This window comes from Rhinolophus sinicus, linkage group LG06, assembly GCF_036562045.2.
Source record: "Rhinolophus sinicus isolate RSC01 linkage group LG06, ASM3656204v1, whole genome shotgun sequence".
NCBI lineage: Eukaryota > Metazoa > Chordata > Mammalia > Chiroptera > Rhinolophidae > Rhinolophus > Rhinolophus sinicus.
Window position 1 is genome coordinate 93368467 of NC_133756.1, and position 24098 is coordinate 93392564.

The 24098-nt window shown below is 35.1% G+C and overlaps 1 protein-coding gene across 10 annotated transcripts in view; it reads right to left on the bottom strand.

Moving 5' to 3' along the window:
- The window catches only part of GRIA4 (glutamate ionotropic receptor AMPA type subunit 4), a 377366-nt gene that overhangs the window by 18143 nt on the left and 335125 nt on the right, over positions 1-24098 (bottom strand). For 8 of the 10 annotated variants that reach the window (XR_012497413.1, XM_074335543.1, XM_074335547.1 and 5 more), the window contains one exon: positions 22759-23006. Coding sequence is in view for 9 of the 10 variants with exons in the window: in XM_074335543.1 (XP_074191644.1) it covers positions 22759-23006 (248 nt within the window). In the remaining variant the exon portion in view is untranslated. Of the gene's footprint in view, positions 1-10220; positions 10260-22758; positions 23007-24098 lie in introns of all 10 variants that reach the window. The other 2 variants (XM_074335549.1, XM_074335548.1) reach the window with 1 other exon arrangement.

Consider the following 24098-nt stretch of genomic DNA (forward strand, 5'->3'; position numbering starts at 1 on the left):
TATTCTTGTCCTCATTAAGCATCAGAGAAGCTGTAATAGTGGTCTGCCAAGCAGATGAGATAGAAGAAAAATATTGTCGGTTTTTTCTTACATGAATTTTTTTAATTTTATTAGATGCAGCTTTTCCAGAATAAACTCAATTGAAAGGGATTGTTTTCAATTAAAATTTGAAGAGAGGTGAAACAAGTGACCATATTCTTGCTGGATGTGTAAACCACATTTAAAAGCCCAGATGTATTCACAATGACCTTTTATACATTGAAAAAAGACCCAGGTAACTTACTTATTTGCCTTTGTCATTTATGCCTTAAGGAAACTCTAGGTTAAAAACAAACAAAACAAAACAAAACAAAACAAAGCAAAACAAAACAAAACAAACCCTCCCTAAATAGCTGTATCCATAGCGGTGAGGTGCTGGGGAACTTGATTCAGGGTTGGAAAGAAAACACTCACCTGGACAAATTCCAGGACCTCTGGAAAACTTCTAATGCCTTTTATTCCTAAAATTTCCTTTGAATCCAAGATTGGGAAAAATCCATACCTGATTGCCCTAGCATTTGGACCCATTTTTGTTACTGAGAATCTTGTTGAAATACCACATAAAACGAAAGCTTTGGGACAGGACCTAACAGACCTGAACTTTTCCCATTTATTACTTTGGGATAAATTAATCTAGTGCAAAGTAAGATATTCTTATTGAAAGCATGCTTAATTCAGGTTCAGATATTTATCTCTTACCCTCTACCCTTCCATAAATAATTTATCACTAAATTCTATAGATGTAGATATGCTTTTATGCTTCCTTTTGCCTTACTCATTATATTTACTTCTAGACTGTATTTCTTATAGTGTAGTTTTTCTGTTGGTGAGGTTTTAAAGTTTATATCTGATAAAATGTCTACCTAAGTAAATAGGAAAAAATTTTAAAGGTTAAGTTTGGTATTTTTATGATCTCCTAGTTTTGAGAATATTATTGTAAAGGACAAATATATAAGGTCTCGACTTATGTCTGCACATAGAATACTTAGAACATATATAGTTTGTAGAATAAATAATTTGCAATATTATATTTAGTCTGTTTAAAACAAATTCAGTTCCATTTTAATTCAATAAGATGACTATTTCATTGCTGGTGATGATATCAATAGTGTATGAATTTAATGCAGTTTTTTAATCTACTATATAATTTCGCTAGTGCTTTATTATCCTTATAAGAAAGAATCAATTAATTATTATATACATGCAAAAAGTCTCCTCAGATTTAGGTCTGTGCTGTCCTGATGGAAGTGCTCTTTTCATAATTAAACTCTGTAAAATTTAAATATCTGTTATTAAAATGTCCAGAATATTTACCTAAATGAGACTAGGAATTTTTTCACAGTCCCCAATACATCTTAATATATTTTTTAAAAACTTAAAAATTGTATGACTCAACAAGAAAAATCAACAAAAGACATTGGTAGATAATTCATATAAGAAGAAATACAAATCACAAAAATAATCCAATCTTACTTGGAATTAAACTAATGTGACTGAAAACAATGCAAATTCATTGTTTTGCCATTCATATTGGGAAAAATAAAGTCAAGATAATGTTCAATATAAGCAAGGATTTAATAAAATGGGTATTCTCATACTGATGATAGAATTAAAAACTGGAAAGAAATAACATGGCTTTATACAACAAAAGCTTAAAAACAATTCTTACCCTTGATAATTATTTATAGTAATTCCCCTTGAGGAATCAATCTTAAGAAATTAATCAATGATGTTGACAAAGTAACATGGTAAATCTCGCAGTATTAAGTTGGTGCAAAAGTAATTGTGGTTTTTGCAATAATTTTTAACCTTTTAAACCTCAATTACTTTTGCACCAACCTATATATTTACATAGCAAATAGATTTATGAAGCAAAACACTGAGAGCAATTTACATGCTCAACAGTCAGTGGATTTTGGTGTACAACAGTGGTTCTCAAGCTTGATCTGAACATCAGAACCACTTATTACAAATACAGGTACTCAGGTCTAATCTTGCTGTATCAAATTCTTTTGAAGTGGGAGCAGTATATCTATGTTTTACAAAGCTCCCAGGTGATGGTATTGATAAGCACCAATAATCCATATGACTGAATGTTTTATGACAATTAAAAATTTTTAATGACCGAGAAAATTCTTATATTATAATGTTAAGTGAAAAAAACAAATTTGTATATTTATTGTGATCTTAACTGGAGAATAAAATATTTTATATGTACGTATATTTATAAGTAATAATGGAAAAACAGCCATGGAGGGATTCCAGTTGATTTGGATTGCATTTTGTTCTTTATGCTTCTCGACTCACCCAAAATTTTCTACAAGAGAAGTGATACTTTAATAATCAGTAAAAAATAAACAGAAATCCCTCTCAATTATTTTATAATATAATATCTAATAGAATTGTTGTATGTGAACCAAAATATACCGGGGGTGCCAAAAAAATGTATACACTTGACTTGTATTCACCTTTTGTTATTAGTAGATATTGAGTATTGCAATTTTAATACAGTCTTTTTCCTTTCTCAAAATGTGTCTACATTTTTTTGGCATCCTCCGTATATTCTATTTTGGGGAAAAAAATTGAAGAAGGGATAGAATTTAGGAGTTATTCTTAAGGCTCTAAGAAAAACATTCATTGTTCCTGATTACGTGGTTTACTTTGGTCCACTTGGTTTTGTGTCTCTCTCTAGTCACAGGCTGGAGGACATGTCATGAATTTAGCTTCTATAAAAGTACTACTTTATTTGAGGGGAACAGGTCAGGCAGAGAAGTGTAAGTAATGCATCAGTTAGCAGGCCTGCACCATCAGATAGGATCTGCAGGAGGTTAATAGAACTAACTCTCAGTGGCCTAGAGAGAAGACTTGCTGTCACACGTATTTACATAGACAAGGTGAGCTGTTTTCCTAAAACTGAATTAAATGAATGTGATTGTGAATAGACTTGAGTCTTGCTGAGTGGGCCATTTAAAAAAACACACATATGTATATACCTCTGTTTGTAGAAAGAGATTCTATGGCTGGCAACTATATTAGAGACCCTCAAGAAAAAAGTCTTTTTTGATTTTTTTGAAGGAATTTTTAAAAAAGGAATAAAAAAAATCTTCCATCATACCACATATTTACTTTATCCCTTTATGGAAATAAAACTGAAATTCCAAACTGGAAAACTCATTTGATTTAGACTTTGTTATGCAGCAGCCAAATATATGCAGAAATTTTTCCAGGACCACTCTAGTAAGAACATAGAAATTTCATAAAAAAAAAAAAAATAATAATAATAACTCTCTATAGACTATTCATTCTGTGATTTTAATGAGGCTGCATTGTCAGTATTGTCACAAATGTTGCACACATAGAAGTCTATCTCATAAAGCAGGATGAGGAGGTGGGGAGGAGGAAAAATCACCTGTGGTTTTACTTTTGTGGTTTAATTAATGATGTTCCCTCAAATAAAGGTGGATAGAGGAAATTAGCAGAAAAACTGAGACTTTACAACAAACCCCAGAACTGTGTATAAAGTCAGTTAATAACTCACTGAGAAAAAGAACTGCTTTATCTATCAAAAAATATATCATAAAGAAATAAAAATCAATAGGCTGTCAAATGGTAGAGTTAAGAACTAAATATTTCTGACCTTAAGGAAAGGCATTTGGGTTCACAGCTGTACCTTCTATCAGCTCTTTAGGCCTGGAAGAGTAACCAGTTCTCCGCATTATCTATGCTCCACTAAGTTTTCAATTTAACTTGGAGCTGTCTTATTACTTTTCTTCCCAAATTATTCCTTCCAGTAAACAAGCACAAGGCTCTTTTTGCTTCATTGGATTTGTGCACTCATTTCCAAAGGCAGAATTTGAGCTAAATTGCTCTACTTGTATATGCAAACGTTTTTAGAAAAGATATTAAGTTTTCACTTCAGTTTGCTTATGCAATGACAGTTTGCCTAAATGGCACTACTGAATTATACTTTAGTATCAAAATTAGGAGGGAAAGTTTTTTTTTGGATTAATTGTCTTTGTATTGGATTTTGGATGATATATATGCAATTAAATTAATATTTAGAGACCTTTGTGTTTTATACTCCAAGTGAATCAAAGAGAACCGAACAAATTAAGTAGCTACTGGGCTAGATTCCAGGAATTGTCTCTGAATTGTGTGCTCTTTGGAATTTGCCTAATTCCTATTTGAGAACTATGTCTGAAGAATGTGATTCTTTGAAGGAACATTATGATTTTTGTGATGATGTCTGCCAGTAATTTAGTCAGAACACCAGCTAGAGATTGTGATAAATGAAAATTTTAATTATATTTTGTCTTGAGTGTTTTAAAAAAAATGTAATCCTTACAAATATTTCATGCCACTTAATTTCATGATTTTGTGAATTTTTGGTAACAGAGTAGAAATTTCTATCCTTCTTTGGGTCATGGACCTCTTATAGAACTCGATGAAAGTTATGGATAATCTTTCAGGAACAATGCAAACATGTAAAACCACAGACTGGCATACAATTTCAGGGGATTCACAGACCATGGAAGGGCAATCATAAACACTGATAAATGTATGTTCTAGATTTTTAAAATTAACTAATGACTACTTCCAAGTATGTATATTAAAGGAAGAGAAGTAAAAATAGTTCTACGACCCATGGCAGCACAGAATGATAATAGAGAAGAGGTTTTTAGCCTTTGATTTGGCGAGAAGGAACTTCTCAGGTACTAGCCTCAATTTGTGATCATTCTGCAAGCACATTGTGCATGGGGCATTTTTAAGGACTATATATTAAATCAATAAAAATTCAGAATAAAAACTGTTTAAAAAATAGTTTTAGTCACCTTTATATAATTTGAGAAAAATAGCAATTATTCATATTAAATAAAGTAAATTTTACTTTATTTGTGGTGGCCTTGGAGTGCTCCTTGAGGTTGTATGGAATAAAGTCCCCACCCCAAACCACACGGTTGTTATCATTATCTGTGATCTAATCATACAAAAGAGGCTTTGTGTCAAGAAGTGACCCCAGCTGCCTAGATTGTGAACTGTTTCACAATATAATTCACTTTATAAATTATTATTATTCTAAAGTAAAATTTCAAAAATACAAGAGCTGGTGGCTATCACACTCAGTACATGTTCAGCCATACCAGGTCTTTCATGCAGACGCCTTGCCTGGACCATCAGTTGCTGCATGGACTGCCCCGGTCCTTGAATGGGTTCCTTCATCTCCTAAACTATGCTCCTTATTTTCTTTAGATGATTTCCAGAATTCTACACCATTCAATGGACCACGGATACTGTTCCCATTTGCACCCTTTGCTTATTCTTAAAAAACTTCCATTAATTGTTTTAAAGAACTAGAATCCTAGAAGTTCTGTCAAAATGTGGTCTAGAGGCGGTCTTCAGCCATCTAATTTTACAGATGTGGTCACTGGGGTTTAATGAAAGTTAGGTGACTTGCTCACCAAAGCCCAGCTGGAACGCGAGTCTTCTGCCTTCTGGTCCAGTGCTCTTTCCCCCAGTCCCAGGATCCCTTTGCTTTCTGGTAGTCCCCTTTCCTGTGTAGTTAAATGATTTAGTCATCCCTCCTATGGCCCTCTAAGGGACCTTTTCTTTTTCCTGAGAAATTTGTCAGGCTTGGTAGGGGTGATCTCTGATTAAGCTTTGACTCATATATTCCCTGTCAGTTGGCAACTTCTGTCCTCTCTGGCTAAATACTCCTTGAGCTGAGATAAAACTTCAAAGGCAGGTGATCTTGTCAACTGAATTGGTCTTTCCTGAATATCCAAGAAGGAATTACAGTAGATAACTTTCTTTAAAAAGCAATACCAAGAACCTATATGATGACTTGATTTGATTAGATGGTAACATTTGTTTTCTCTCAAAGGTAATAAAACAAGAGAGTTCTAATTTTGATACACACAAGGTTCTCAATGATTTAAGTTCTAATCTTTTAGGATATATAATTGATGGTGCCCAATAATAGCATCATAAGGAAACTGCCGTATAATAGATTAGAAAAATTTTTACAGAAGAAATAGAAATGTGAAAACAATAAGGTAACAAAGCCCAATCACAACAACTCAATCTCTGAATTTTCATTTCCCCTCCTTTCCTATAGCCAATTATCCATTAAGAACAATTTTTCTGAAAAGTATCTCCCAAATTTATATTTTCATTTCTATTACACAGGCATCACCTTAGTCAAAGCCTTTATCATCTGAGACAAGTTCAATTGACTTTCTCAATCCATTTTCAGCTACCCAGAGTCAGAATAACCTTGTTTCTATGCTTGTTTATAGTGCTTTATCCAAAACCTTTAGTGCTTCACGATTGCCTCCAAGTTACTATTCTATTCTAATTTTTCTTACATTCAAGGCTTCCCAACAATTTAGTTTACGTATACTTTTAAAGTATAATTTAATTATATTTTATTGAACAGGACACTGTGTCAAGTTCTTCATATTCTCATTGAATCCTCATTGAATCCACATGGCTAGTAAATGGGAAAGGTGGGATTGCAACCCAGGTCTGTCTAACACAGAAGCCCTTACTCTCTTAACCACCTTAATTTCCCAAATAGACCTTCTCTGCCTCCAGCCAGGCTGGAATCCTTGCAGTCCTAAAGATGTTTTATTTAAAAATGACTCCGATCTTATGATGGAAATTTCACTAGGAATTGCTTCCCTCCCACCCCCCTTAGCTTTTCTAAAGTTCTTACCATTTTCCAATAATCACTCATGACTTATTGTTTCAGCTAACATTTATCAATGGGTACATCTAAACCATATCTTATGAGGCCTTTCCTAGATACTCTAGAATGTTTTTATCTCCTGCTTCTTTAAATTATCTATTATCTGGGGCACTCACATTTGCTTTGAGTCACATTATTTTATAATGTTATCTCTGTACATTTTTTTCTCTTCCTTGAAGGCCAGCAACTGTGTCTGATGGTACTTTATACCATTCTCAGTCCTAATGCAGGCCAAGAACTATAGTAGGCATGCAATGAGTACATGTAGACTTGCTATCTCAGTGAGTTACTTAAGGTCCTACTTCTCAAGCAACCTATTAAAATGAAAGAATACTATGCTGGACAATAAAAGGAAATTCTTCGATCATGGAACCTAATGGATTTTGAGAAGGCCTGGTATGAAGAGTGTTTTAACACAAAACAAAATAAAATAAAACAAAGCAAAAGGCCTCAAAACTGTCTACTAAATATTGGCAAGAGGGACATAAAAATTACTGACAGTAGCAGTGTGGTTCAGTGTATAAACAAAATAATCTAAAAAGGTATTTCAGTGAGGTTATAGATAGTTAAAATGAAGGAACCACTAGTTCAATTATGTAGGTGAACAAGGAAGAATACTAAATGATAAAATCAAATACAAGTTTGTTGTGAAAATTAAGTGAAATATGATACTTCCAACCAAACTCTAAGATAAAAATTCCCACATAATGGTATTTTTATAACTCAGTTCTAACCTACTTCAGTGTAGCAAATAAAGCATGACATTTAGATAAATCTTCTGTTACTAAATTTACTACTTAGAACAGTATGACAGCACATTTTAGAAATTAAAAAGTTATGTTTATCATGAACAGATATTAAATGGCAACTCTGGTTTAACTTGATTAAGATTTATTGTACTGTATTTAAATGTGTGTTTAACTCACTAAATATGTCTAGTTAACCTTTATATGCAAATAATTTAAATTTCCCATCAAGTTCCTGAGAGGAAAAATTAGTTTCAAATTTTCTTTCTTATTTAAGGTTTCAGGTTCCTTAGTCACAGACTAGTACTTGAATATAACCTATAATAAGTAACTTAAAATGTCTTTTAATTGATCTTGCTTTATCTATCTTAACTTCTGGCTGAGATTTTGGTGAGGTGGGAGAATAATACAAATAGGAAAAGGAAATTGAGTGATAAAAATAAGTCTTATAGAAATAGGGATTGCTAGCTAATGGGATCTTGAAAGGAAGCTGTCTGAACACGCCATTGAAAGAGAGCTCATAGGTAGAAGAGCATGTAGCTTATCTGTTATTCTGTGAAAATAACAAGCCTAGGAATGCGAAGTCCATGTGTCTTTAAAGATTTTACGTTTATACAATTCTAACTGAAACACAAAGCTGCTTATATTTGAGAGCAACAGGGCTCATAGTCATATTTTAAAACAAAATGAATTTTAACTCTCATTTATTTTTATTGAACAATTTAAAGGAGAAAAAGTGACCAAAAGTTTAAATTCTTCAAAGAGCCTCACCTACATTTGCTTCTATTAGTGTTAATGCTAGAACATGTCACATAGTCTTTCAGTTATTACCTTATTATCAGAAGTTGGGTACTTCTTTAGTTCCCAGTTTGAGCACTACACTTACCTATTTTTAATATACCTAACAAATTGAATGCAATGAATAAAAGACTAATTCTTTTCACGTTACTAAGCAACAACACAAAGGAAAACAAAACATGGTTCCGAAAGAACTAAGACACTGCAGAACCACTAACAATTCTTTCCCTGAATGAGATTACCATGAAATATTTCATAAGAATTTATGAAATTGTACACAACAAATCTGCCTGACATTACTAATGTCTCTGCAGATATCGAATTTTAAGACATAAATGGTCTGCTAAAAATATTGTGACATTTTCCTTTTTTTGTATGATTGCTTAGGCAATCCACACATCCATTACCTTAAAATTCAGGAGTGGATAAATCAGGAATGAATAATATGCCTCAAATATATCCTGTACTTTTCATTGAAGAGTCAGATGAGTGACAAAGTCAAAATTAGGTTCTATTTGATGTTTGATATCTGCAAAAAGTTCGATATTAGGTTTCTGGACTAGGTGACCATTGCAATATCATTTTCTATGTCAGTAGTGTACATTGGTATTAAAATCAAATTTCTATTTCATATGTGTCTTTTTCTGTATTGTTCCTAATTATATGACCACTATGGTTCCTGCTCAGAAGACAATAGTCTTCAACAAAAATATATCCTTCTGAAATGATTTCCTTTCATTAAAAAAATCTCAAAAATCCAACTTTAAGGTGATGCCAAGATTCAAATACATATGTAACAAAATGACCGAAGTGTGTTTCTGAAAGACGACTACTATTTACTGGCAACAAATTGCCTGAATTCTCATTTTCTTTGCACATTTCTTCTCCTTCCTAAAATTTCGTTTCTTGAGCCCTAAGTGTCTCAGTTACCTGATCCTAAAGCTTTCCTAAAATCGACTTCAGTCACACAAGATCTAGCTTCCTTGGAGGGTAACAATAACGAAGAACTATAACTGGATAGGATCTGGAGCTGGTCCCTCCATATGGTGCACCTTTCTTTTAAAATCTCAAATTCTGGATGCTTTTAAAATATCCTGACTTGTTTCTCACCTTGGTTTTCTCCCCTAAGAAAGGGCAATTTGAAATAGAGTACCAAAGGCAGAGAATACTAATGTTTTCCACCGATAACAACATAAAATATGAGAGGTAACAATGGAAACTATTAAAAACAATAAAAGATGCCTGGGAAGAGGGTCTATAGCATAAAGAAATACTGCTCAGGACAATATAACCTCTTTTCCCTTTTGTTTTTCTAATCACAGTTTTATACTGTACCTTAAAAATCTCATTAAGTCTGTATTACTTCACATCAAAAGTCTAGTCTGACCATATTTCAAATTATATGTCATTTAAAGTATGCCAGCTGCTTCTTTTAATAAACATTTCTTAATGATAATATATTTTCTATACAAACACTTTGAATTTTAGTTTTAACATTTTTGTAACCCCATTACTCATTATGGTTTGATTGTCATTTACTATCCATATTCTAATATAGAGAAATTAACAGCTGATGACAATTTTCTAAGGCCTATGGAAGAATCTAATCTTACATGGAAGATTGGCACTGATATTTAATAATGATGGAAAATATAAATGCATTAGCACATAACTGATATGACTTGTGTGAAGGTTTTAATTTTTCTTGCTATAACATTTGTAAGTGGATGTTCAAATAACCATTACGCACAGATGGCAAGTTGGTTTCCTAATGCTGGTGGGATAAGAAATATATAAGTATAAAGAAAAAGGGATTAAAAAATAGGTGGGGGAGGGGTTTCCTTCAAATGGATGGAACCCATTCTTTTGAAAGAAAACTCCCCTCTTACCTTGGTCCTGGAGCTGGTTAGTTCTCCTCTGTCCTCCTCCTAGGGGAGAAATACCCAAAGTTAAACAATAATAGAACATGGTCTTGTATTAAAGTCAAGTTCAGTTCTGGCCAACCCCTTCCTCAGGTCTCACAAGACACTACCAACTGCCTGATATAATGGGGCATTCATTGAATCGAATTTAAAATCCATTTTAAGGATTAAGCCAAAGGGGAAAGAACATTAGCTGTGTAAAGAGGACAAATTGCCTGATTTTCAGTCAGTCTCTTTTGTCAGAGCTCCAATAAGCTGAAGACTGACTTAGAGCAGGGGAATTCATGGAAGGGCATTACCTGGGTAATTTTTATCAGCTGGACCAAATCATGTGGGAGCTGGGGGGCGGGGGGGACGTGTATCGTAGGAGCACTTAGAGTTCCTTAGGGAGAAGGAGGCATGCTGCGGTGGTCTCAGCCCATCTCCCTGATGGTCTTCACGTCTTTTGAGGGTAAAATGATAGTGCTACAAGCAACACTGTGTTTGGAGCGGTACTAAATCTGATATGAAGAAGAATCATTGTAAAAATGAAGAAAAAATCTAAAGGGTCATTAGATGGGAGGGTTAGGAGTAAGTCTGAGAGATGGGTATTATCAGAAACTATGTGCTTGTTTTGTTTATTCAAAACGGAATCACAGGTAGGATAAAGTTGAGATTTTTATTTTTCTTTTCTCAATGTGTCTCTATCTAACCAAAATTCCTGGTGTCTTCGGAAAGAAGGCAGCATAGTGAAAGGAGCATAAATTTGGGAATTAGACAATAAAGGGCTTCTGTTCCAGCGCTGTCACTTATCAGCTCTTTAACCTGAGTTTCAGCAGCATCATCTGTCCAGATGAAGATCGCAACATCAACATCAAGGAGTGATGTGTGTGGGAGAAATATATTTATATACATGTGCTCTGTATGTCGTAGTTATTAAATTTTGTTTCTTTTTCCCGTATATGGGTTTTGATACGGTCTTTTCTTATTTAAACTACGTTGTCTCTTTGAGACTACTGTTTAATTAATTGAGCTTAGAGTCAGTTCCTAGTTCCTTTGGCATAATTTCAGAGATAGTGACTGGCTCCCATAAAAAAAATAAATAAATACCAGACAATTGATTGAATTCCGTGAGACATGGAGGAAAGTGGAGACCAAGAATGAGCCTGAACCCATACAAGATCATGTGCTATTGTTATTTAACTTTGGGTAACTTATTAAAATTCTTTATCAAGTAAAATGACATCAGGTGAGAAAATGGATGTATTTTGGAACCTCGTGTTGTCACAATATATTCCAGAGATGTCAAAATGAAGGATGTTGTAATCATTACACTAATGGCTATTATGAAAATGTGCAGGGAAAAAACACTGTATGGCAGACTCTATGTTACACATCTTTTACTGTTACCATTTGTTTAGTGTTAGATTCACCCTATGAACTTGAATCAGCTTGAAGTCACATAATATAAGTATGGCATAATAAAACTCCTCTAACTACAAGCATACATGATTTCCCTCATGTTTTTCCTTGGGAACTTTGACTTCATTCACTATCTTTAATGAGTATTCTAAAAATGACTTTTCGGGCAAACCAGCCTTTTTTATCCAGTAAGCTCTATACATTCCAAAGAATATATACAGAAATAGAGCATTTCCTTTTTTTCTGGAACAAATACATTCAGAAACTCTGAAGGTGTGCTATAAATGGAAAAAAAAAGAATAAATCGTGTTTTATGAAACACCTACTTCATCCATGGAAATCACTTAGGTGACAGAGTTTTTAAGGAAATAGCTTTATATTCTGAAATGATCTGAGAACCTAGGAATAAGTGGAATTGCATACACTGCCTGGATTGGGTAAAATTACAGTGGCTGGGCTGTTCTGGTGCTTCAGGCCACAAACTGAGTGCTATTCGTGACGAAGGGAAAAATGGAAAAGCAATTAAATGGTCCTGAAGTTGTTGGGGTTATTATGGTGCCTTTAAAAAATCACCCTCTCAAGTATGACATATTGAAACGCCACAGGATACCACATTGCACAGACAATTTTTATCCTATCTAGATATAGAAATATATGTTTTATTCTAAAAACTATCCAAGCAAGTCCTTCTACACGAATGTGCTTCGCTTTTGCTTTTTTACTCCCCCTTTTATATAATCCAATGAATTTTGTCAGATTTGTTCCCTGCCAAAAGTTTGATGTCGGTATGTAATTTTAAATGTCTTTATATATAAGGATACCAGACCCACGTCTGTGTCTAGTTTTGTGGTTGTTGCAGAGAAATGCTTTTCTTAAATCCTTTTCCATTTCACAAGGTAGACAAACTGCAATAAAAGCAGCTATTCACTGGATAATTGGGAATTATTTAATTCCCAAACTGCACGAGTTTCTATTGAGGTTCTGGGAATGAATTTTCCCCCAGTCTAATTAAGTGTCTGCAAATGAAAAGAGGTATAAGAAAATTCTTTTGTTGTGTTGCTAAAGATAGTCCAGATCATGACGCAGAAAATCATACTCTCGTCGTGGGAAGGGAATTTAGCTGTCACTGTCACAGTGTACTCTCTAAAAGATGTGCGAATCCCTTCTACGTGAACAGTTCTGATTGTTGGGGATTATAGCCAATTTCCCCCTATATTTTGGACTAGTTCTAATTGTAGTAAAATCTTTCTTTGTGCTGACCTGCCTCTACCTCTGTGGAATTTCTTCAACTTAACAATAATTTATTTAGTTTTTAATATAAATTAAATGTTGTAGTTTGTTGAGCTCTATGTGGGTATTTTCAATATGCCTGGAAATTATCAGTGTTGCCAAAACTATAGCATGGAATAATCCCAGGAACTGATTAGTAAGTTTTCAAAATAAATTGCTTTTATATTAAGTTCTGTTTTTTGTTCTTTTCCCGGAAGAGCACTGGAGAAAGTCAGAAGATCTCAGTTCTAATCTCAGCTGTGGGACTGTGGGCAAGTCACTTAACGTCTCTATAATGCCTTTCTCTATAACAAAATGACATCGTAAGAGTGTTAAAAGGAGCAAGTAAAATGATATATGTGGAAGTGGTTTGAAAACTATAATGCTATAGTATCACTGTTATTGTTTCACTTAAGAAATATATTGCTCAGTAATTTTTAGAGTTCTGTATTAAGCTAAATTTAAACATCATCTCATAAAAGTGAACAAATTAAAGAGACCATTAATGAAATAATATATTAACTGACTCTTTGCCTTATACAGTATTATCATTGCTATGTCATTTAATGGAAAGCAATTTTTTTTTTCTTAGTGTATGCCCTCTCCATTTTAGTCTGGCAGACAATCCAAGTTCAGCTTTTCTTGGATGCTGCTTACTTCTATTGACCTCCGACTAGGTCTCAAATACAAACCCAAGGTTAGGGTACTGACTTAGGGCTCTTGATACTTGCTTTCATTTTAAGTTTTCTATTTCTCATGCTTTTTAAAAAAATTGCTTTTCGTGCTAAAATCACTAGCAATGTAGAGCAGCGGTACTTGCTGGTAATGCTTTTATGAATTTTGGGGATTTTTTGGTCCTAGCAAATGCCTGAAAAGAGGGTTTAGGGGCTGGGGATCCAATGATGTCTTCTCTTAGTTACTAGTAGGATTCTGACCCTTTACCATTTCAAAAAGGATATTCAGAAGCTGCATATCTGTCAGCTCCAAATATGAAACAGCTAGGATGTTATGACAGCAGAGGCCTCCTAGGTAGGTCTTGACAGTTTTTATGCAATCTTATGTTAATGAAGCAACAACGGAGAGGGGTCTCTTTTATTTTCTCTGGACGTGAGGAGCTGGTTCTGTCACATTTGTTTGACTGACTGCATTTTAATTCTTATTTTGGCGAACTCCCAAATATTTAATACTTAGAGAAAAAAGAATTTTTAACATTTTGTAAAAAATTATCTGTGTCAATTTCTTCACTGAGTACTCTAGGGAAAAAAGTAAGCTATGTTAAGTCTAATTTATTTCAACATGATGTGATATGACTGTATGGTCAGTGGTATTTAAAATGATAGGCTTCTCCCACATTTCAGTTTTGTATACGGTGAAAGGCTGAGTAGGTGGCAGGAATATTTTTATGCCTTTAATTTATCTTCATGGTTGAGTGCAACCTTAGAGGAGCATGTTGAAATTGTTTCACAAAGTTTTTGAAGGTTTATTCCATTCTGTGGATGAGTCTTAACAATGATTTTTAGGTTTCAGAAAGTATGGAATCTGCCCATTTAAAATAAACTACTTTTAATCATGAAAAAGACTTTTCTGACATTAAGGAGGATAAACAATGTGTTCATAGTATTTATAACCTCTGTTAATAAAATTATTATTTACAAAAATATTCTCATAATCAATATAATGCTTGTTTCTGAGAGGCTTGGGGCCAGGACTGGGTATTTTTGAGAGTCAAATGATGGTTTTCTATTCAGGTGTGTATGCTGCTGTGCTTGTGGCAAAGTCATCTCAAATGTATATTATTTCATTCTGAAAACAAGAGCTATAGGACTGATGGGGGTGGGGATGGGGTGGTAAACATTAAAATGAATGAGCTATAGTTCCTTTTCCCCACTCAAATTAAAATAGAATATAATTCTAGACCAGGGTCTTTACTATTTTTCAGCTCATTCCAAATGAATGCCAAATTATTTTATCTTCCTTTTCTCAAATGTGGATCGTAAACCAGCCCCATCTTCGCCGATTCTATCTTTAGAGACAAAAGGAAGCTAATAATGTGTAAAGTTGTGGATGAGTTATTTCCCATATGCTATACTGAAAGAAATGGATACATTTTCATTTTTATGGAAAACCATTATTTACTCACGGTGTACTAAGTAGATGTTTATCATTAGGGTAAAACTGCATTAAAGCAGCATTGCATAAAATTCTATATTTAGGAGAATGTTACATCTCCACAATAAAGTGAGCTTCATACTACTTTATTATAGGTATTTTGGAGTTTTATGGTAAATCTGATTACCACACTTCCTCCAAAGTCCTCTGTGTGTGTGTTTGTCTGAAATATTCTTTACATGACTAATCATTCCAAGTATGAACAGCCCTCTCTCCTCTCTCTTCTGCAGTCTCTCTCCACCCTACCGCCATACTCTCAGCTCAGAGGGCCCTGGGACAATAGGGGTAGGAATCTACTGTGCACAATTATAATGCTTCTGTTCTGGCTCCTGCGGAACTGTCCAGAGTAGTAAGAGTTATGTAAGAGTTATAATGTCTCTGAGAACTTGAATGGTTCCTTTCTCTGCAGCAGCCTGTGCGGAGGCCTCCCAGGTTGTAATCTCCTGGTGTCCCTTTCTTTAGGAAAATAAATCTGGAGAATAGCACCCTAAACAAATGATGTACGAAAAGCAAAAACAACAACAACCTGCCCCCTGCCCCCATCCCCTGATCACTTGACCTTGCTGCTGTTCTGAGGATAAATTAACAGCTACTCCTTAGCTAAATACAGGCAACTTTACAGTTGCAAAGTTCAAAGGCATTTACTATCTATAGCAGTCATGGTCCTAGAGCCTGAAATCCTATAAGAAAATCAATCTGATACATTTTCTTTATTAATTGAGAATTGAAAGGGCCAAAGAGCAGCTTTGTAGCGATGGCCAACAGCTGCGTTATGCATAGAAGAAACAAAATATCTTCTTATTTCAGGTGTATTAAATATTGGTCCAGAAAATGCTAAGTATGAGGAAATGGAGGGAAATTTGACAGAGAAGGAAAAGCACTGCGATTTGAAACATTTGCATCTTCTTAGGTTACTTCTAAGGGCAACCAGGCTCCATCCTCCAAGATGACCCCTATGCACACATTAACTCTTTACCTTTGATCTGAATACACCGTCACAGTGACATCACAAAATTGTCTTAGTGTCCCTTCCTGTCATAGAAGTGAAGGCTTCTTATGCTGTCATAATCTGTCAACTGATGCTTGCCAGGCGGGGTTGGGAGAGGTGGAACACCTCACAGAGATGATTTCTCTGGTGTAGGGTGTTGGTCCTACCACTGAGACTACGTGTATGCAGCATACTCATTTGGGCAACAACAACATATCACATTCAATATAAAAGCAAAAGCGGCAGCTCCAGGCACACTAACACCTGCTGCTCTTGCTATTTTCCTAGCTCTAGGATTTCTGGTGCCATAAGTTTCCCTTCCATCCCTTCTCCCCATCCCTAATCCTTTTGTTTTGGAGAGACTTCCAAATGCTTTGCTTTGACTACCTGGACTTCATCTTCTTACTCCTGTATCTTAGTTGTGCTTCTTTCAAGATTTTAGCATTGCCAGTGCCCTCGAGGGGCATGTCTCCTCTCCAGCAATGGGGTTTTTAGCTGTAGTCCTGGAGACGCCATATCTGGATTGCCACCCACCAGCATAGAAAGGGGGATCCAAACATACAGAACCCTCATGCACTTGCTCTGTTGTTTCGTTGTGTCCCCTTTTTAACCTTAGCTCTAGCACTGCACTTACTTCTGGAAACCATTCTTTACGTGAGTTGATCTGTAAAGATGAGTGACATAATATGGAACCTGTCCAGCTACTAGACATGCACCAGGAAAAAATACTTACATACATACACTACTAATGTAGGGATAAATTCATCTACAGCACACATATTACATATCAGATTATGAACTTTGTTCTGAGATACAACTTTATGATTCCTGAATACAGTTGGCATGTGTAATTGAAGGTTGCTTGACTAGGTTGGCTATAGGTTCTGTACTCACATTAGTTGTGTGTTGTCACTGAATTAATTTGAATTGTTTAGGATATAGATATTCTTTTGGAACACTATTTATCTTTGTAGAATTTATTTATAAGGCAATTATGTGGGACTAATGAATACGAGTTTGGAATTCTGGCTTTTCTTAGAACTGCCAGAATTGTGATCTAGTCTTAAATGGTCATCAAATCAGGTTGTGAGAGCTTAAACTATTAAACTTCTTTTGTAGTTTTATTTTTTTAAATTTAATTCTCTTTGAAGTGGTAGGAACGAAATGGCCACAAATTATCCATTTCCTTAGGCAAGTTACTAAAATACAGCTTCTAAGCTTAATGGTGAGAAGGTACCCAAGCTAAACATTGACGTTAGAAACCTCAAGGTGGTGTTTCCTGTGGCAGCCACAAAGCATCCCCAGAGTGAACAACTTGAAAACTACCTGGTAAATTCTCAGTTGGAACTCAGTAGCTATCTGTTGAATGAATTGGCAAATGAATGAAGGGAAATGATATCAACCTTTTTTTTTTTTTTTTTTTTTTCTAGTGGGAAGAATGGCAAAAAAGTATAATGCCTGGTGAATCTTAAAGAAATGCAGAAAAATGCAACTTTTTTCTTTTTCATGGGGAACTGTAATTTCAGTCATCTCTTAATTGTAGGAAAGAAGTTAATGAAAAATCTAGAATTTCAAATGGCAGTGGGAAGTTTTATGTTTCCTACTTACTCAATATCTAGAAAGGAAAATATGGGGTATATGGACTCTAGAGGGGCTTATTTCTCTCTGGGACACATGTAGTATTGATACCTTTACGATGTGACTTCTCAGTTCATTAATGCAAAATACATGGTATGCACAATAAACATCAGAGTCTTTAACGGCAAACTGGGTAAGTGCTTAAGCATATCACAACTGGGAGGATTGTGTGTGTTTGTGTGTATGCTGAGAGGTGCAAAACATAATGGGATTACAAAAACTAAGTTATCTATAGCATCTTTTAATATGGAAACAAAAATTGAAGGATGTCATAAGCAGAAACATATCTCTTTCCATAATAGTTAAAATTAAGAAAATGTGTTCAAATCTCTTGCAACTCATTTCCAGAAAACAAGTTAAAAGTTTATTCACTTTGAGGCCAAGTGCTGCTCAGTAATATTAAGTACTCAGCTTTAAATTTCTGTACTTTTAAGTTTTTTAGTGTCTACAGGAAGTACTAACAGTTGACTTGTTACTAACACCAAAAATAGATGACAGCTTTATTTTCACACACAACATCCAGAAAACCCCCTTTGTCCTAAATCTTCCAAGTACACCTGAACCTCTGATGACTGACTAAATCTGTCTTACAAATTTCACATGGGAAAGTGGTTCCTTGGAGATAATATATTTTTTATTTGTGAATTTGAATAGTAAGGCTAATACATGTACCCTAACAAATCCTCCAAAGTGGAATAATTTCGCCTATGGAGAACTCTTCTTACCCACATACAGATCTAGACTTGGGCCAAGTGTCCTATGAGGCCAGTGATCGTGTTAAATACTTAAAGAAATAGTCCAATGAAAGATGTGCTATTTTAATTCCCATTCTTAGTACTTCCTCCTCCTGCCACTACTGCTGTGGGACTCTGACTTGTCTGTTGTAAACTGAGCATGATGTGTCTGGTTTCAAAGGACCAGCTCCCGTTGCCATGGGTTCCTGCTACCAGGCATCAGCAAGTCTAATGGGCCCCATTTTCTTCCAGATCTCAACTATTGATCAAGTTCTTTTGAAATGGCTTCTTTTGAAACATCATTTTTTTCTTAACAGAGCATTTGTCTTATTCTAGACACAGTCCCATAAACATCTTCAGAGAAGGCAAAATTTGAATGGGAATTACAGGAGGCTATTTTTTTTTTTTAAACTTGACTTCAAATATTAGGGTCAAATACATAAATCCTTAGAAAGGCCAGGGGAAGTTTTGAGATATGAACCACTGCTTTGTTCCCTGGAGATACTTCCGGCTACTAGATCTATAAGTATCTTTAAAAGGGGTCTTCTCATCTAACAACTAGTTAATAGTAAGTCTGTATTTACTAAATTATGATTCACTGTAAAGGACCTTATCAAAAGTATTGCATAGTAAAGTCGAGAGTATAGTAACTAGTGTAATATAGATAATATAGTAAAGATAGTATTTTGATAGAAAAGTACCCAACTTTGCTAGGCAGTAAATAACTATAGTATAGTAGATATTTACACTATAGTAAAATTGTATAGTAAAGTTGGTAGTATTGATAGTACAGTCAAAATAAAAATACATCCTCTTTTGTTTAAATTTTACATACCATTACAATGCCATCTAAAGTGTATATTTTGAAACAACCTTTAAAAATTTCTAAGTCAGAGAAAGGCTTCTCAAAACCATTTTGATTGCCAAGGGTATGGGAGAAAGAATGGGAAGGCAGGCCATGGCACTGACAGTAGTATAAATAGCACTGTGCATGTGGAAAGAAGATTCATGAGAAACATCAAGGTATGGAGATCGATGAGATATAATATAAAAGAAGAGATTTTACCCTTTATCTCATGAGACCTGAGAGTTTTCTTTAACAGGTAATGTTGAAAAATAAAGAACACCGACAGTAAGATTTAAGTTCTTTCACTCATGGATATTTATAGTTTGTAGGTACATTTATTTATATTTGTTTCCCTTTTTATCAAAATCTATAGATGCTAAGTTTAACAGCATCAATTTATCAGGTATCATTTTATCACCTAAAAATTGGAGAATCTATGTCAAAGTACAATAAACCAAAAATTTCTGAGCATAGTTAGTGGCCTTCTGTAACGGAGAGCTGTGAGTGCTAGCTCAATGGTTGTAACATTTCACTGTGTCTGCCCAGCAAACGCTAGTCTGAAGTAAAGTCTCTTTGAACAATAAAGAGCTCTGTATACTATTGTTTATCATAAAGATTGGTGCTAGTCATCACGGTTGTAATATTTTTAGTCTGGTCACAGATATCCTCTCTGTGATGATGCTGATTGCATTTGTTTTAAAGTTTGTATTAGAGACCCAAGTCCTGATGTTCCATCCTGATTATATAACATATTCTCCGTCTTTCCTGAAGCATTTTGACCAAATAGCAAGACCTAGAAATTTAAATCTCCCTGGACCAACTGAAGATTGCTAGTCATTTGTCTGCATTCGGCTAAGCTTACATAGAAGGAAAGATGACTGTTTTCCTTTTCTTAAAGTCTCATGTTGCCTAATGAATCAAAACAACAGAGTTTATGAGAAAACCAAAATTAATGACAATGAAACACACAAGTCTCACTACAGCCATAACTATTAATCTAAAGAACTGGTTTAAAAAGACAGGTCCTCTAGGAATACAGACTTAGTCTTGACTGAACAAAGAAGGCAGACAGATTTCAAAGATACTCTTGCAGCAGGTATCTGTGCCCTCTGGATCTTGCTCTGGTGAATACAATTATTTTGAATTTGCATCTACAAACTTAATCATTTATACAGAAGGTGACTATGAATCCATCTCTATATTAGTTTGCCTCTTTTGCAACAGAAGGCCCTTCGTAGTCAAATAAGAAAGAAAATTTACGCTTAATGAGCCTCTTGCTTAGCTGGGCGGGTTGGGGGGGGGGTTAGGGGAGTGAGGAGGTAGGGCTTAGGTGAATGCTGCTTAGCCTTCAGTGCCCTTCCAATGTTCTCAAAGACAGGGCAAACTGACTGTGGTTTTGGCATGCAGGGGCCAGCTTGCTCAGGAAATTGTGGTATGTATAAAACAAAGCACATAAACAAACTCTCCATCCAGGAAGCTGAGTGTAACAATTGCCTCATTAACAAGATCCAGAGAAGGACAGGAAAAGAGGGGGAAGCCAATAGCTGATTATTATACAGTTCTAGACAGATGAAGCCCTTCAGCTTTCCCCCAAACAATCCCTGTAGTGTGGATTTGACAAAGTGGCACATTTAAGAGGGAATGCTCTTGCCATCAATGGGAATCAGGCATACCCATATCTGAGGGCCAAATTCAGTCCCTGGAACTTGACTTTATCAGTAGACACAAGACAGAGGATAAGGCAGCGACATCCACAGAGAATTAATTCACAGCAAAAGCGACATCCAGTGAATGTAATCAATAGTCTGAACACAGATCTACATATCAACTACCATTGCTTCTCCCCTTCTTTTAAGTTATTTACACTAAGGTGCTCTTATAACTACTACTTCAGTAGAGATTTATTTGCTACTTGGTCTTATTGAAAGTACAAAACACACCCTTAAAGACCAAACATCCTGATGCCAGTTTAAGTTTCTGAAGGGTTGAAATTTTGGGGGTAGAATTTTATCATGGATCATTTATTAGTTTGGCTTTCTCCCTGCACATTTCTCCAGTTTCATATGGGAGGTATGTTCACATAAATCTGACTGCAGAATCGCCAAAGTCCACACCCAAATTTGTCTTTACTGGCTAATTTGTTCTATTGCCTTTCAAAATTACCCCTTATGAACATACCATAAAGCCCCTCACTAATTATTGCAGTGTAGCTTGCAAACACAAAATACTGATTTAATACAACTTTTCCAGCAACAGCATTTGTTTCTTTTATGTGTCTCAACCCCTCCCCCGCCCAACACACATATCCAAAGCACATTGCAGTTCCCCTTTTGAAACCAATGAAAACAATCATATAATTTTTATATTGCTTTCATTCCTGCTGGGCAATAGTACAGGTCTTATTACCTTCATTTTTCAGAGGCTTACCAGACAGACACATCATTTCTCAAGACCGGGTTCTTGGTTAAGTCCTTTAGCAAAGATTCTGATTTCTTCTTGTATCTGTGCTTTGTACAAATCTCTCCCAAGCAGCACTGAGATCAGGGTAATTTGTCCGTCGTCAGTTTCGACTCTGGCTTTGCTCTAGCCCCAGCAATTCAATAGCAGCCTTTATTACTTAAGGAAAATAGGCAAGTCTGCCTCCTGGACATAAACATGTGAATTTTCTATGTCCAGGACCAAAAGGGTAAAAAGGGCAGATTTTACCAAAATTTCCTTAAGAATGAAAGTCTCTCTTTTAACACATGTGGATTATCCACACGTGTAAGGCTTTGCTCATGAATCACATTTTAGGTCTACAATTTTGGATCGCCATCGGGTCGAATTTTACAGATCTTACTTACACCACACTCCCTTTGCAACAAGAGAGAGTGTGACTTGAGTAAGCACCATAAAATCGGAGCCCAGCTTTCCCTCTGATCATGGCTGCATTTGTAAATAGACGTGATTATGAAGTTAGCACCAAATACAACCTCAGGTAACCTAAAATATAATGATGCCATAATAAATGAAGCATTGAAATGGAAAAAAGAGTGGTTTGCATGGAGGAGGTTGATGTCTTCTTACTCAGAAACTAGAAGGCAGGCATACTTTAAAAAAATAATGACAAAATGTAGAATTATTACTGACATAATGAGAGCGCAGGTTTTAGTGGGCAAAAAAAGTCGATGAGCTAGAGAAGCATGTGCTACCTATGTTTTAGGCCCACTGGAAGCAGCTAGTGTTCAACCAGTTTGGTTTTTATATGGCCTTAAAAGAGATACATCAACTATGATTAAGTACTCTAAAATAAAAAAATAAAAAATTACCTGATTGTTGACCAAAAAATATGAAATGGAGAAAAAGAACACAAACAAACATACCATGTTCACAAACAAAACAAAATAATTCTCTCAGGGACATCAGGGAAGGTGGAATACTATAACAACACATGTTATATTGTTATACTATTCCACCCACCTTAATGAGGAACCCTTGGGCGTTGCTACTCCATAGCCTTTCGAATCCAGATTTCCTCCCACTTTCATCGTGTCGCACGGCTTTCGCTGCTCAATGTATTCATTCATAGTGGACTCCAGGAGGAAGGCAAATTTGCCCTTGGATTTGCGGACACGCGCTACTCCCTCGGCTGTAGTCCTCGTAAACACTGACGGCTCTGCTGATCGCATGTAGGTCCACATCTTTTCATACACTGCTATTTTTGATCTCTGGAGGAAATTAAAATAAAATTAAATACAGGAAAGAAGGGAACAACATGTTAATAGTGATGGAACCAAGAAAAGGATAAAACCTTTTAGTACCTTTTCATTGCCCTCTGACTCCAGTTTGCCATAAAAACAGTACTATTTCACAATTAGAAAACTGCCTTTTACAACTATTTAAGGAAATCACTGAAGTGACATTTAAAAGTGATCTTTGAAAGAGCTGACGGCTCTTGTCATAATAATTACCCTACTCAATTGCTTAAAGAACAATTTATTATTTTTAAATGCAGAATGCCATAAAGAGAGCTCAACATTTAAAATCATGTTTTGTATCAACACACATGGTAAACTTGAAAAGGACCAGACAAGATTGAATTTTTGCTTTGTAAAATAACTTTTAACACTGTACTTACTTGAAGCATCAAATAAGGAGAGTTGTTATATTGTTTTATTTTTATCTTTTTTCATGCCTCAAAGTTTTGATGGAAACCATCCTAATAAGATGCATACAAAAAGTGCAGTCTATATCATGTCTTAGTTGAGCACCAAAGAAGGAGAAGAAATCACTGTAGTTTATAAACCAAATATCCGTAACACAAAAATCAAATCCTAGGTTCACTGAAACATTTTTATACTTTTTCTAACAAAATCTCCAAATGGAACATGCATTAAACTTTAAAGATTAGTGATTCATGTTTTCCCACTTCGTATTTTGGAGAGTTAGTCATTCTAATCCTCTGATTTCAGCCAAGAAATTCATTTATTTTTGTCCATTTGAGCTCTATCTACATTCCTCCCACTACTTAATTTACCCAGATCCTTTTGCTGGTATCTGCATTCATATTAGAATTTTTTCATTCACATAGACATTTTAAATGTGAACTATACCCAAATGAACTCAAATGTCCCCAAAGGATATATTTATAAGAGAAAAGCCTGACTCCTGTTTGATAGTACAATGTCACATACAGAGACTTGTATAGAGATTGTGATGGTTGTGCGTGTGTGTTTAGGTAAGGACAGGTTACTTCTGGCTGCAGAAATCCTCCCATTAGGAAACTCTGTGCCAACACTACAATTCAGTTGCAAAGTTTC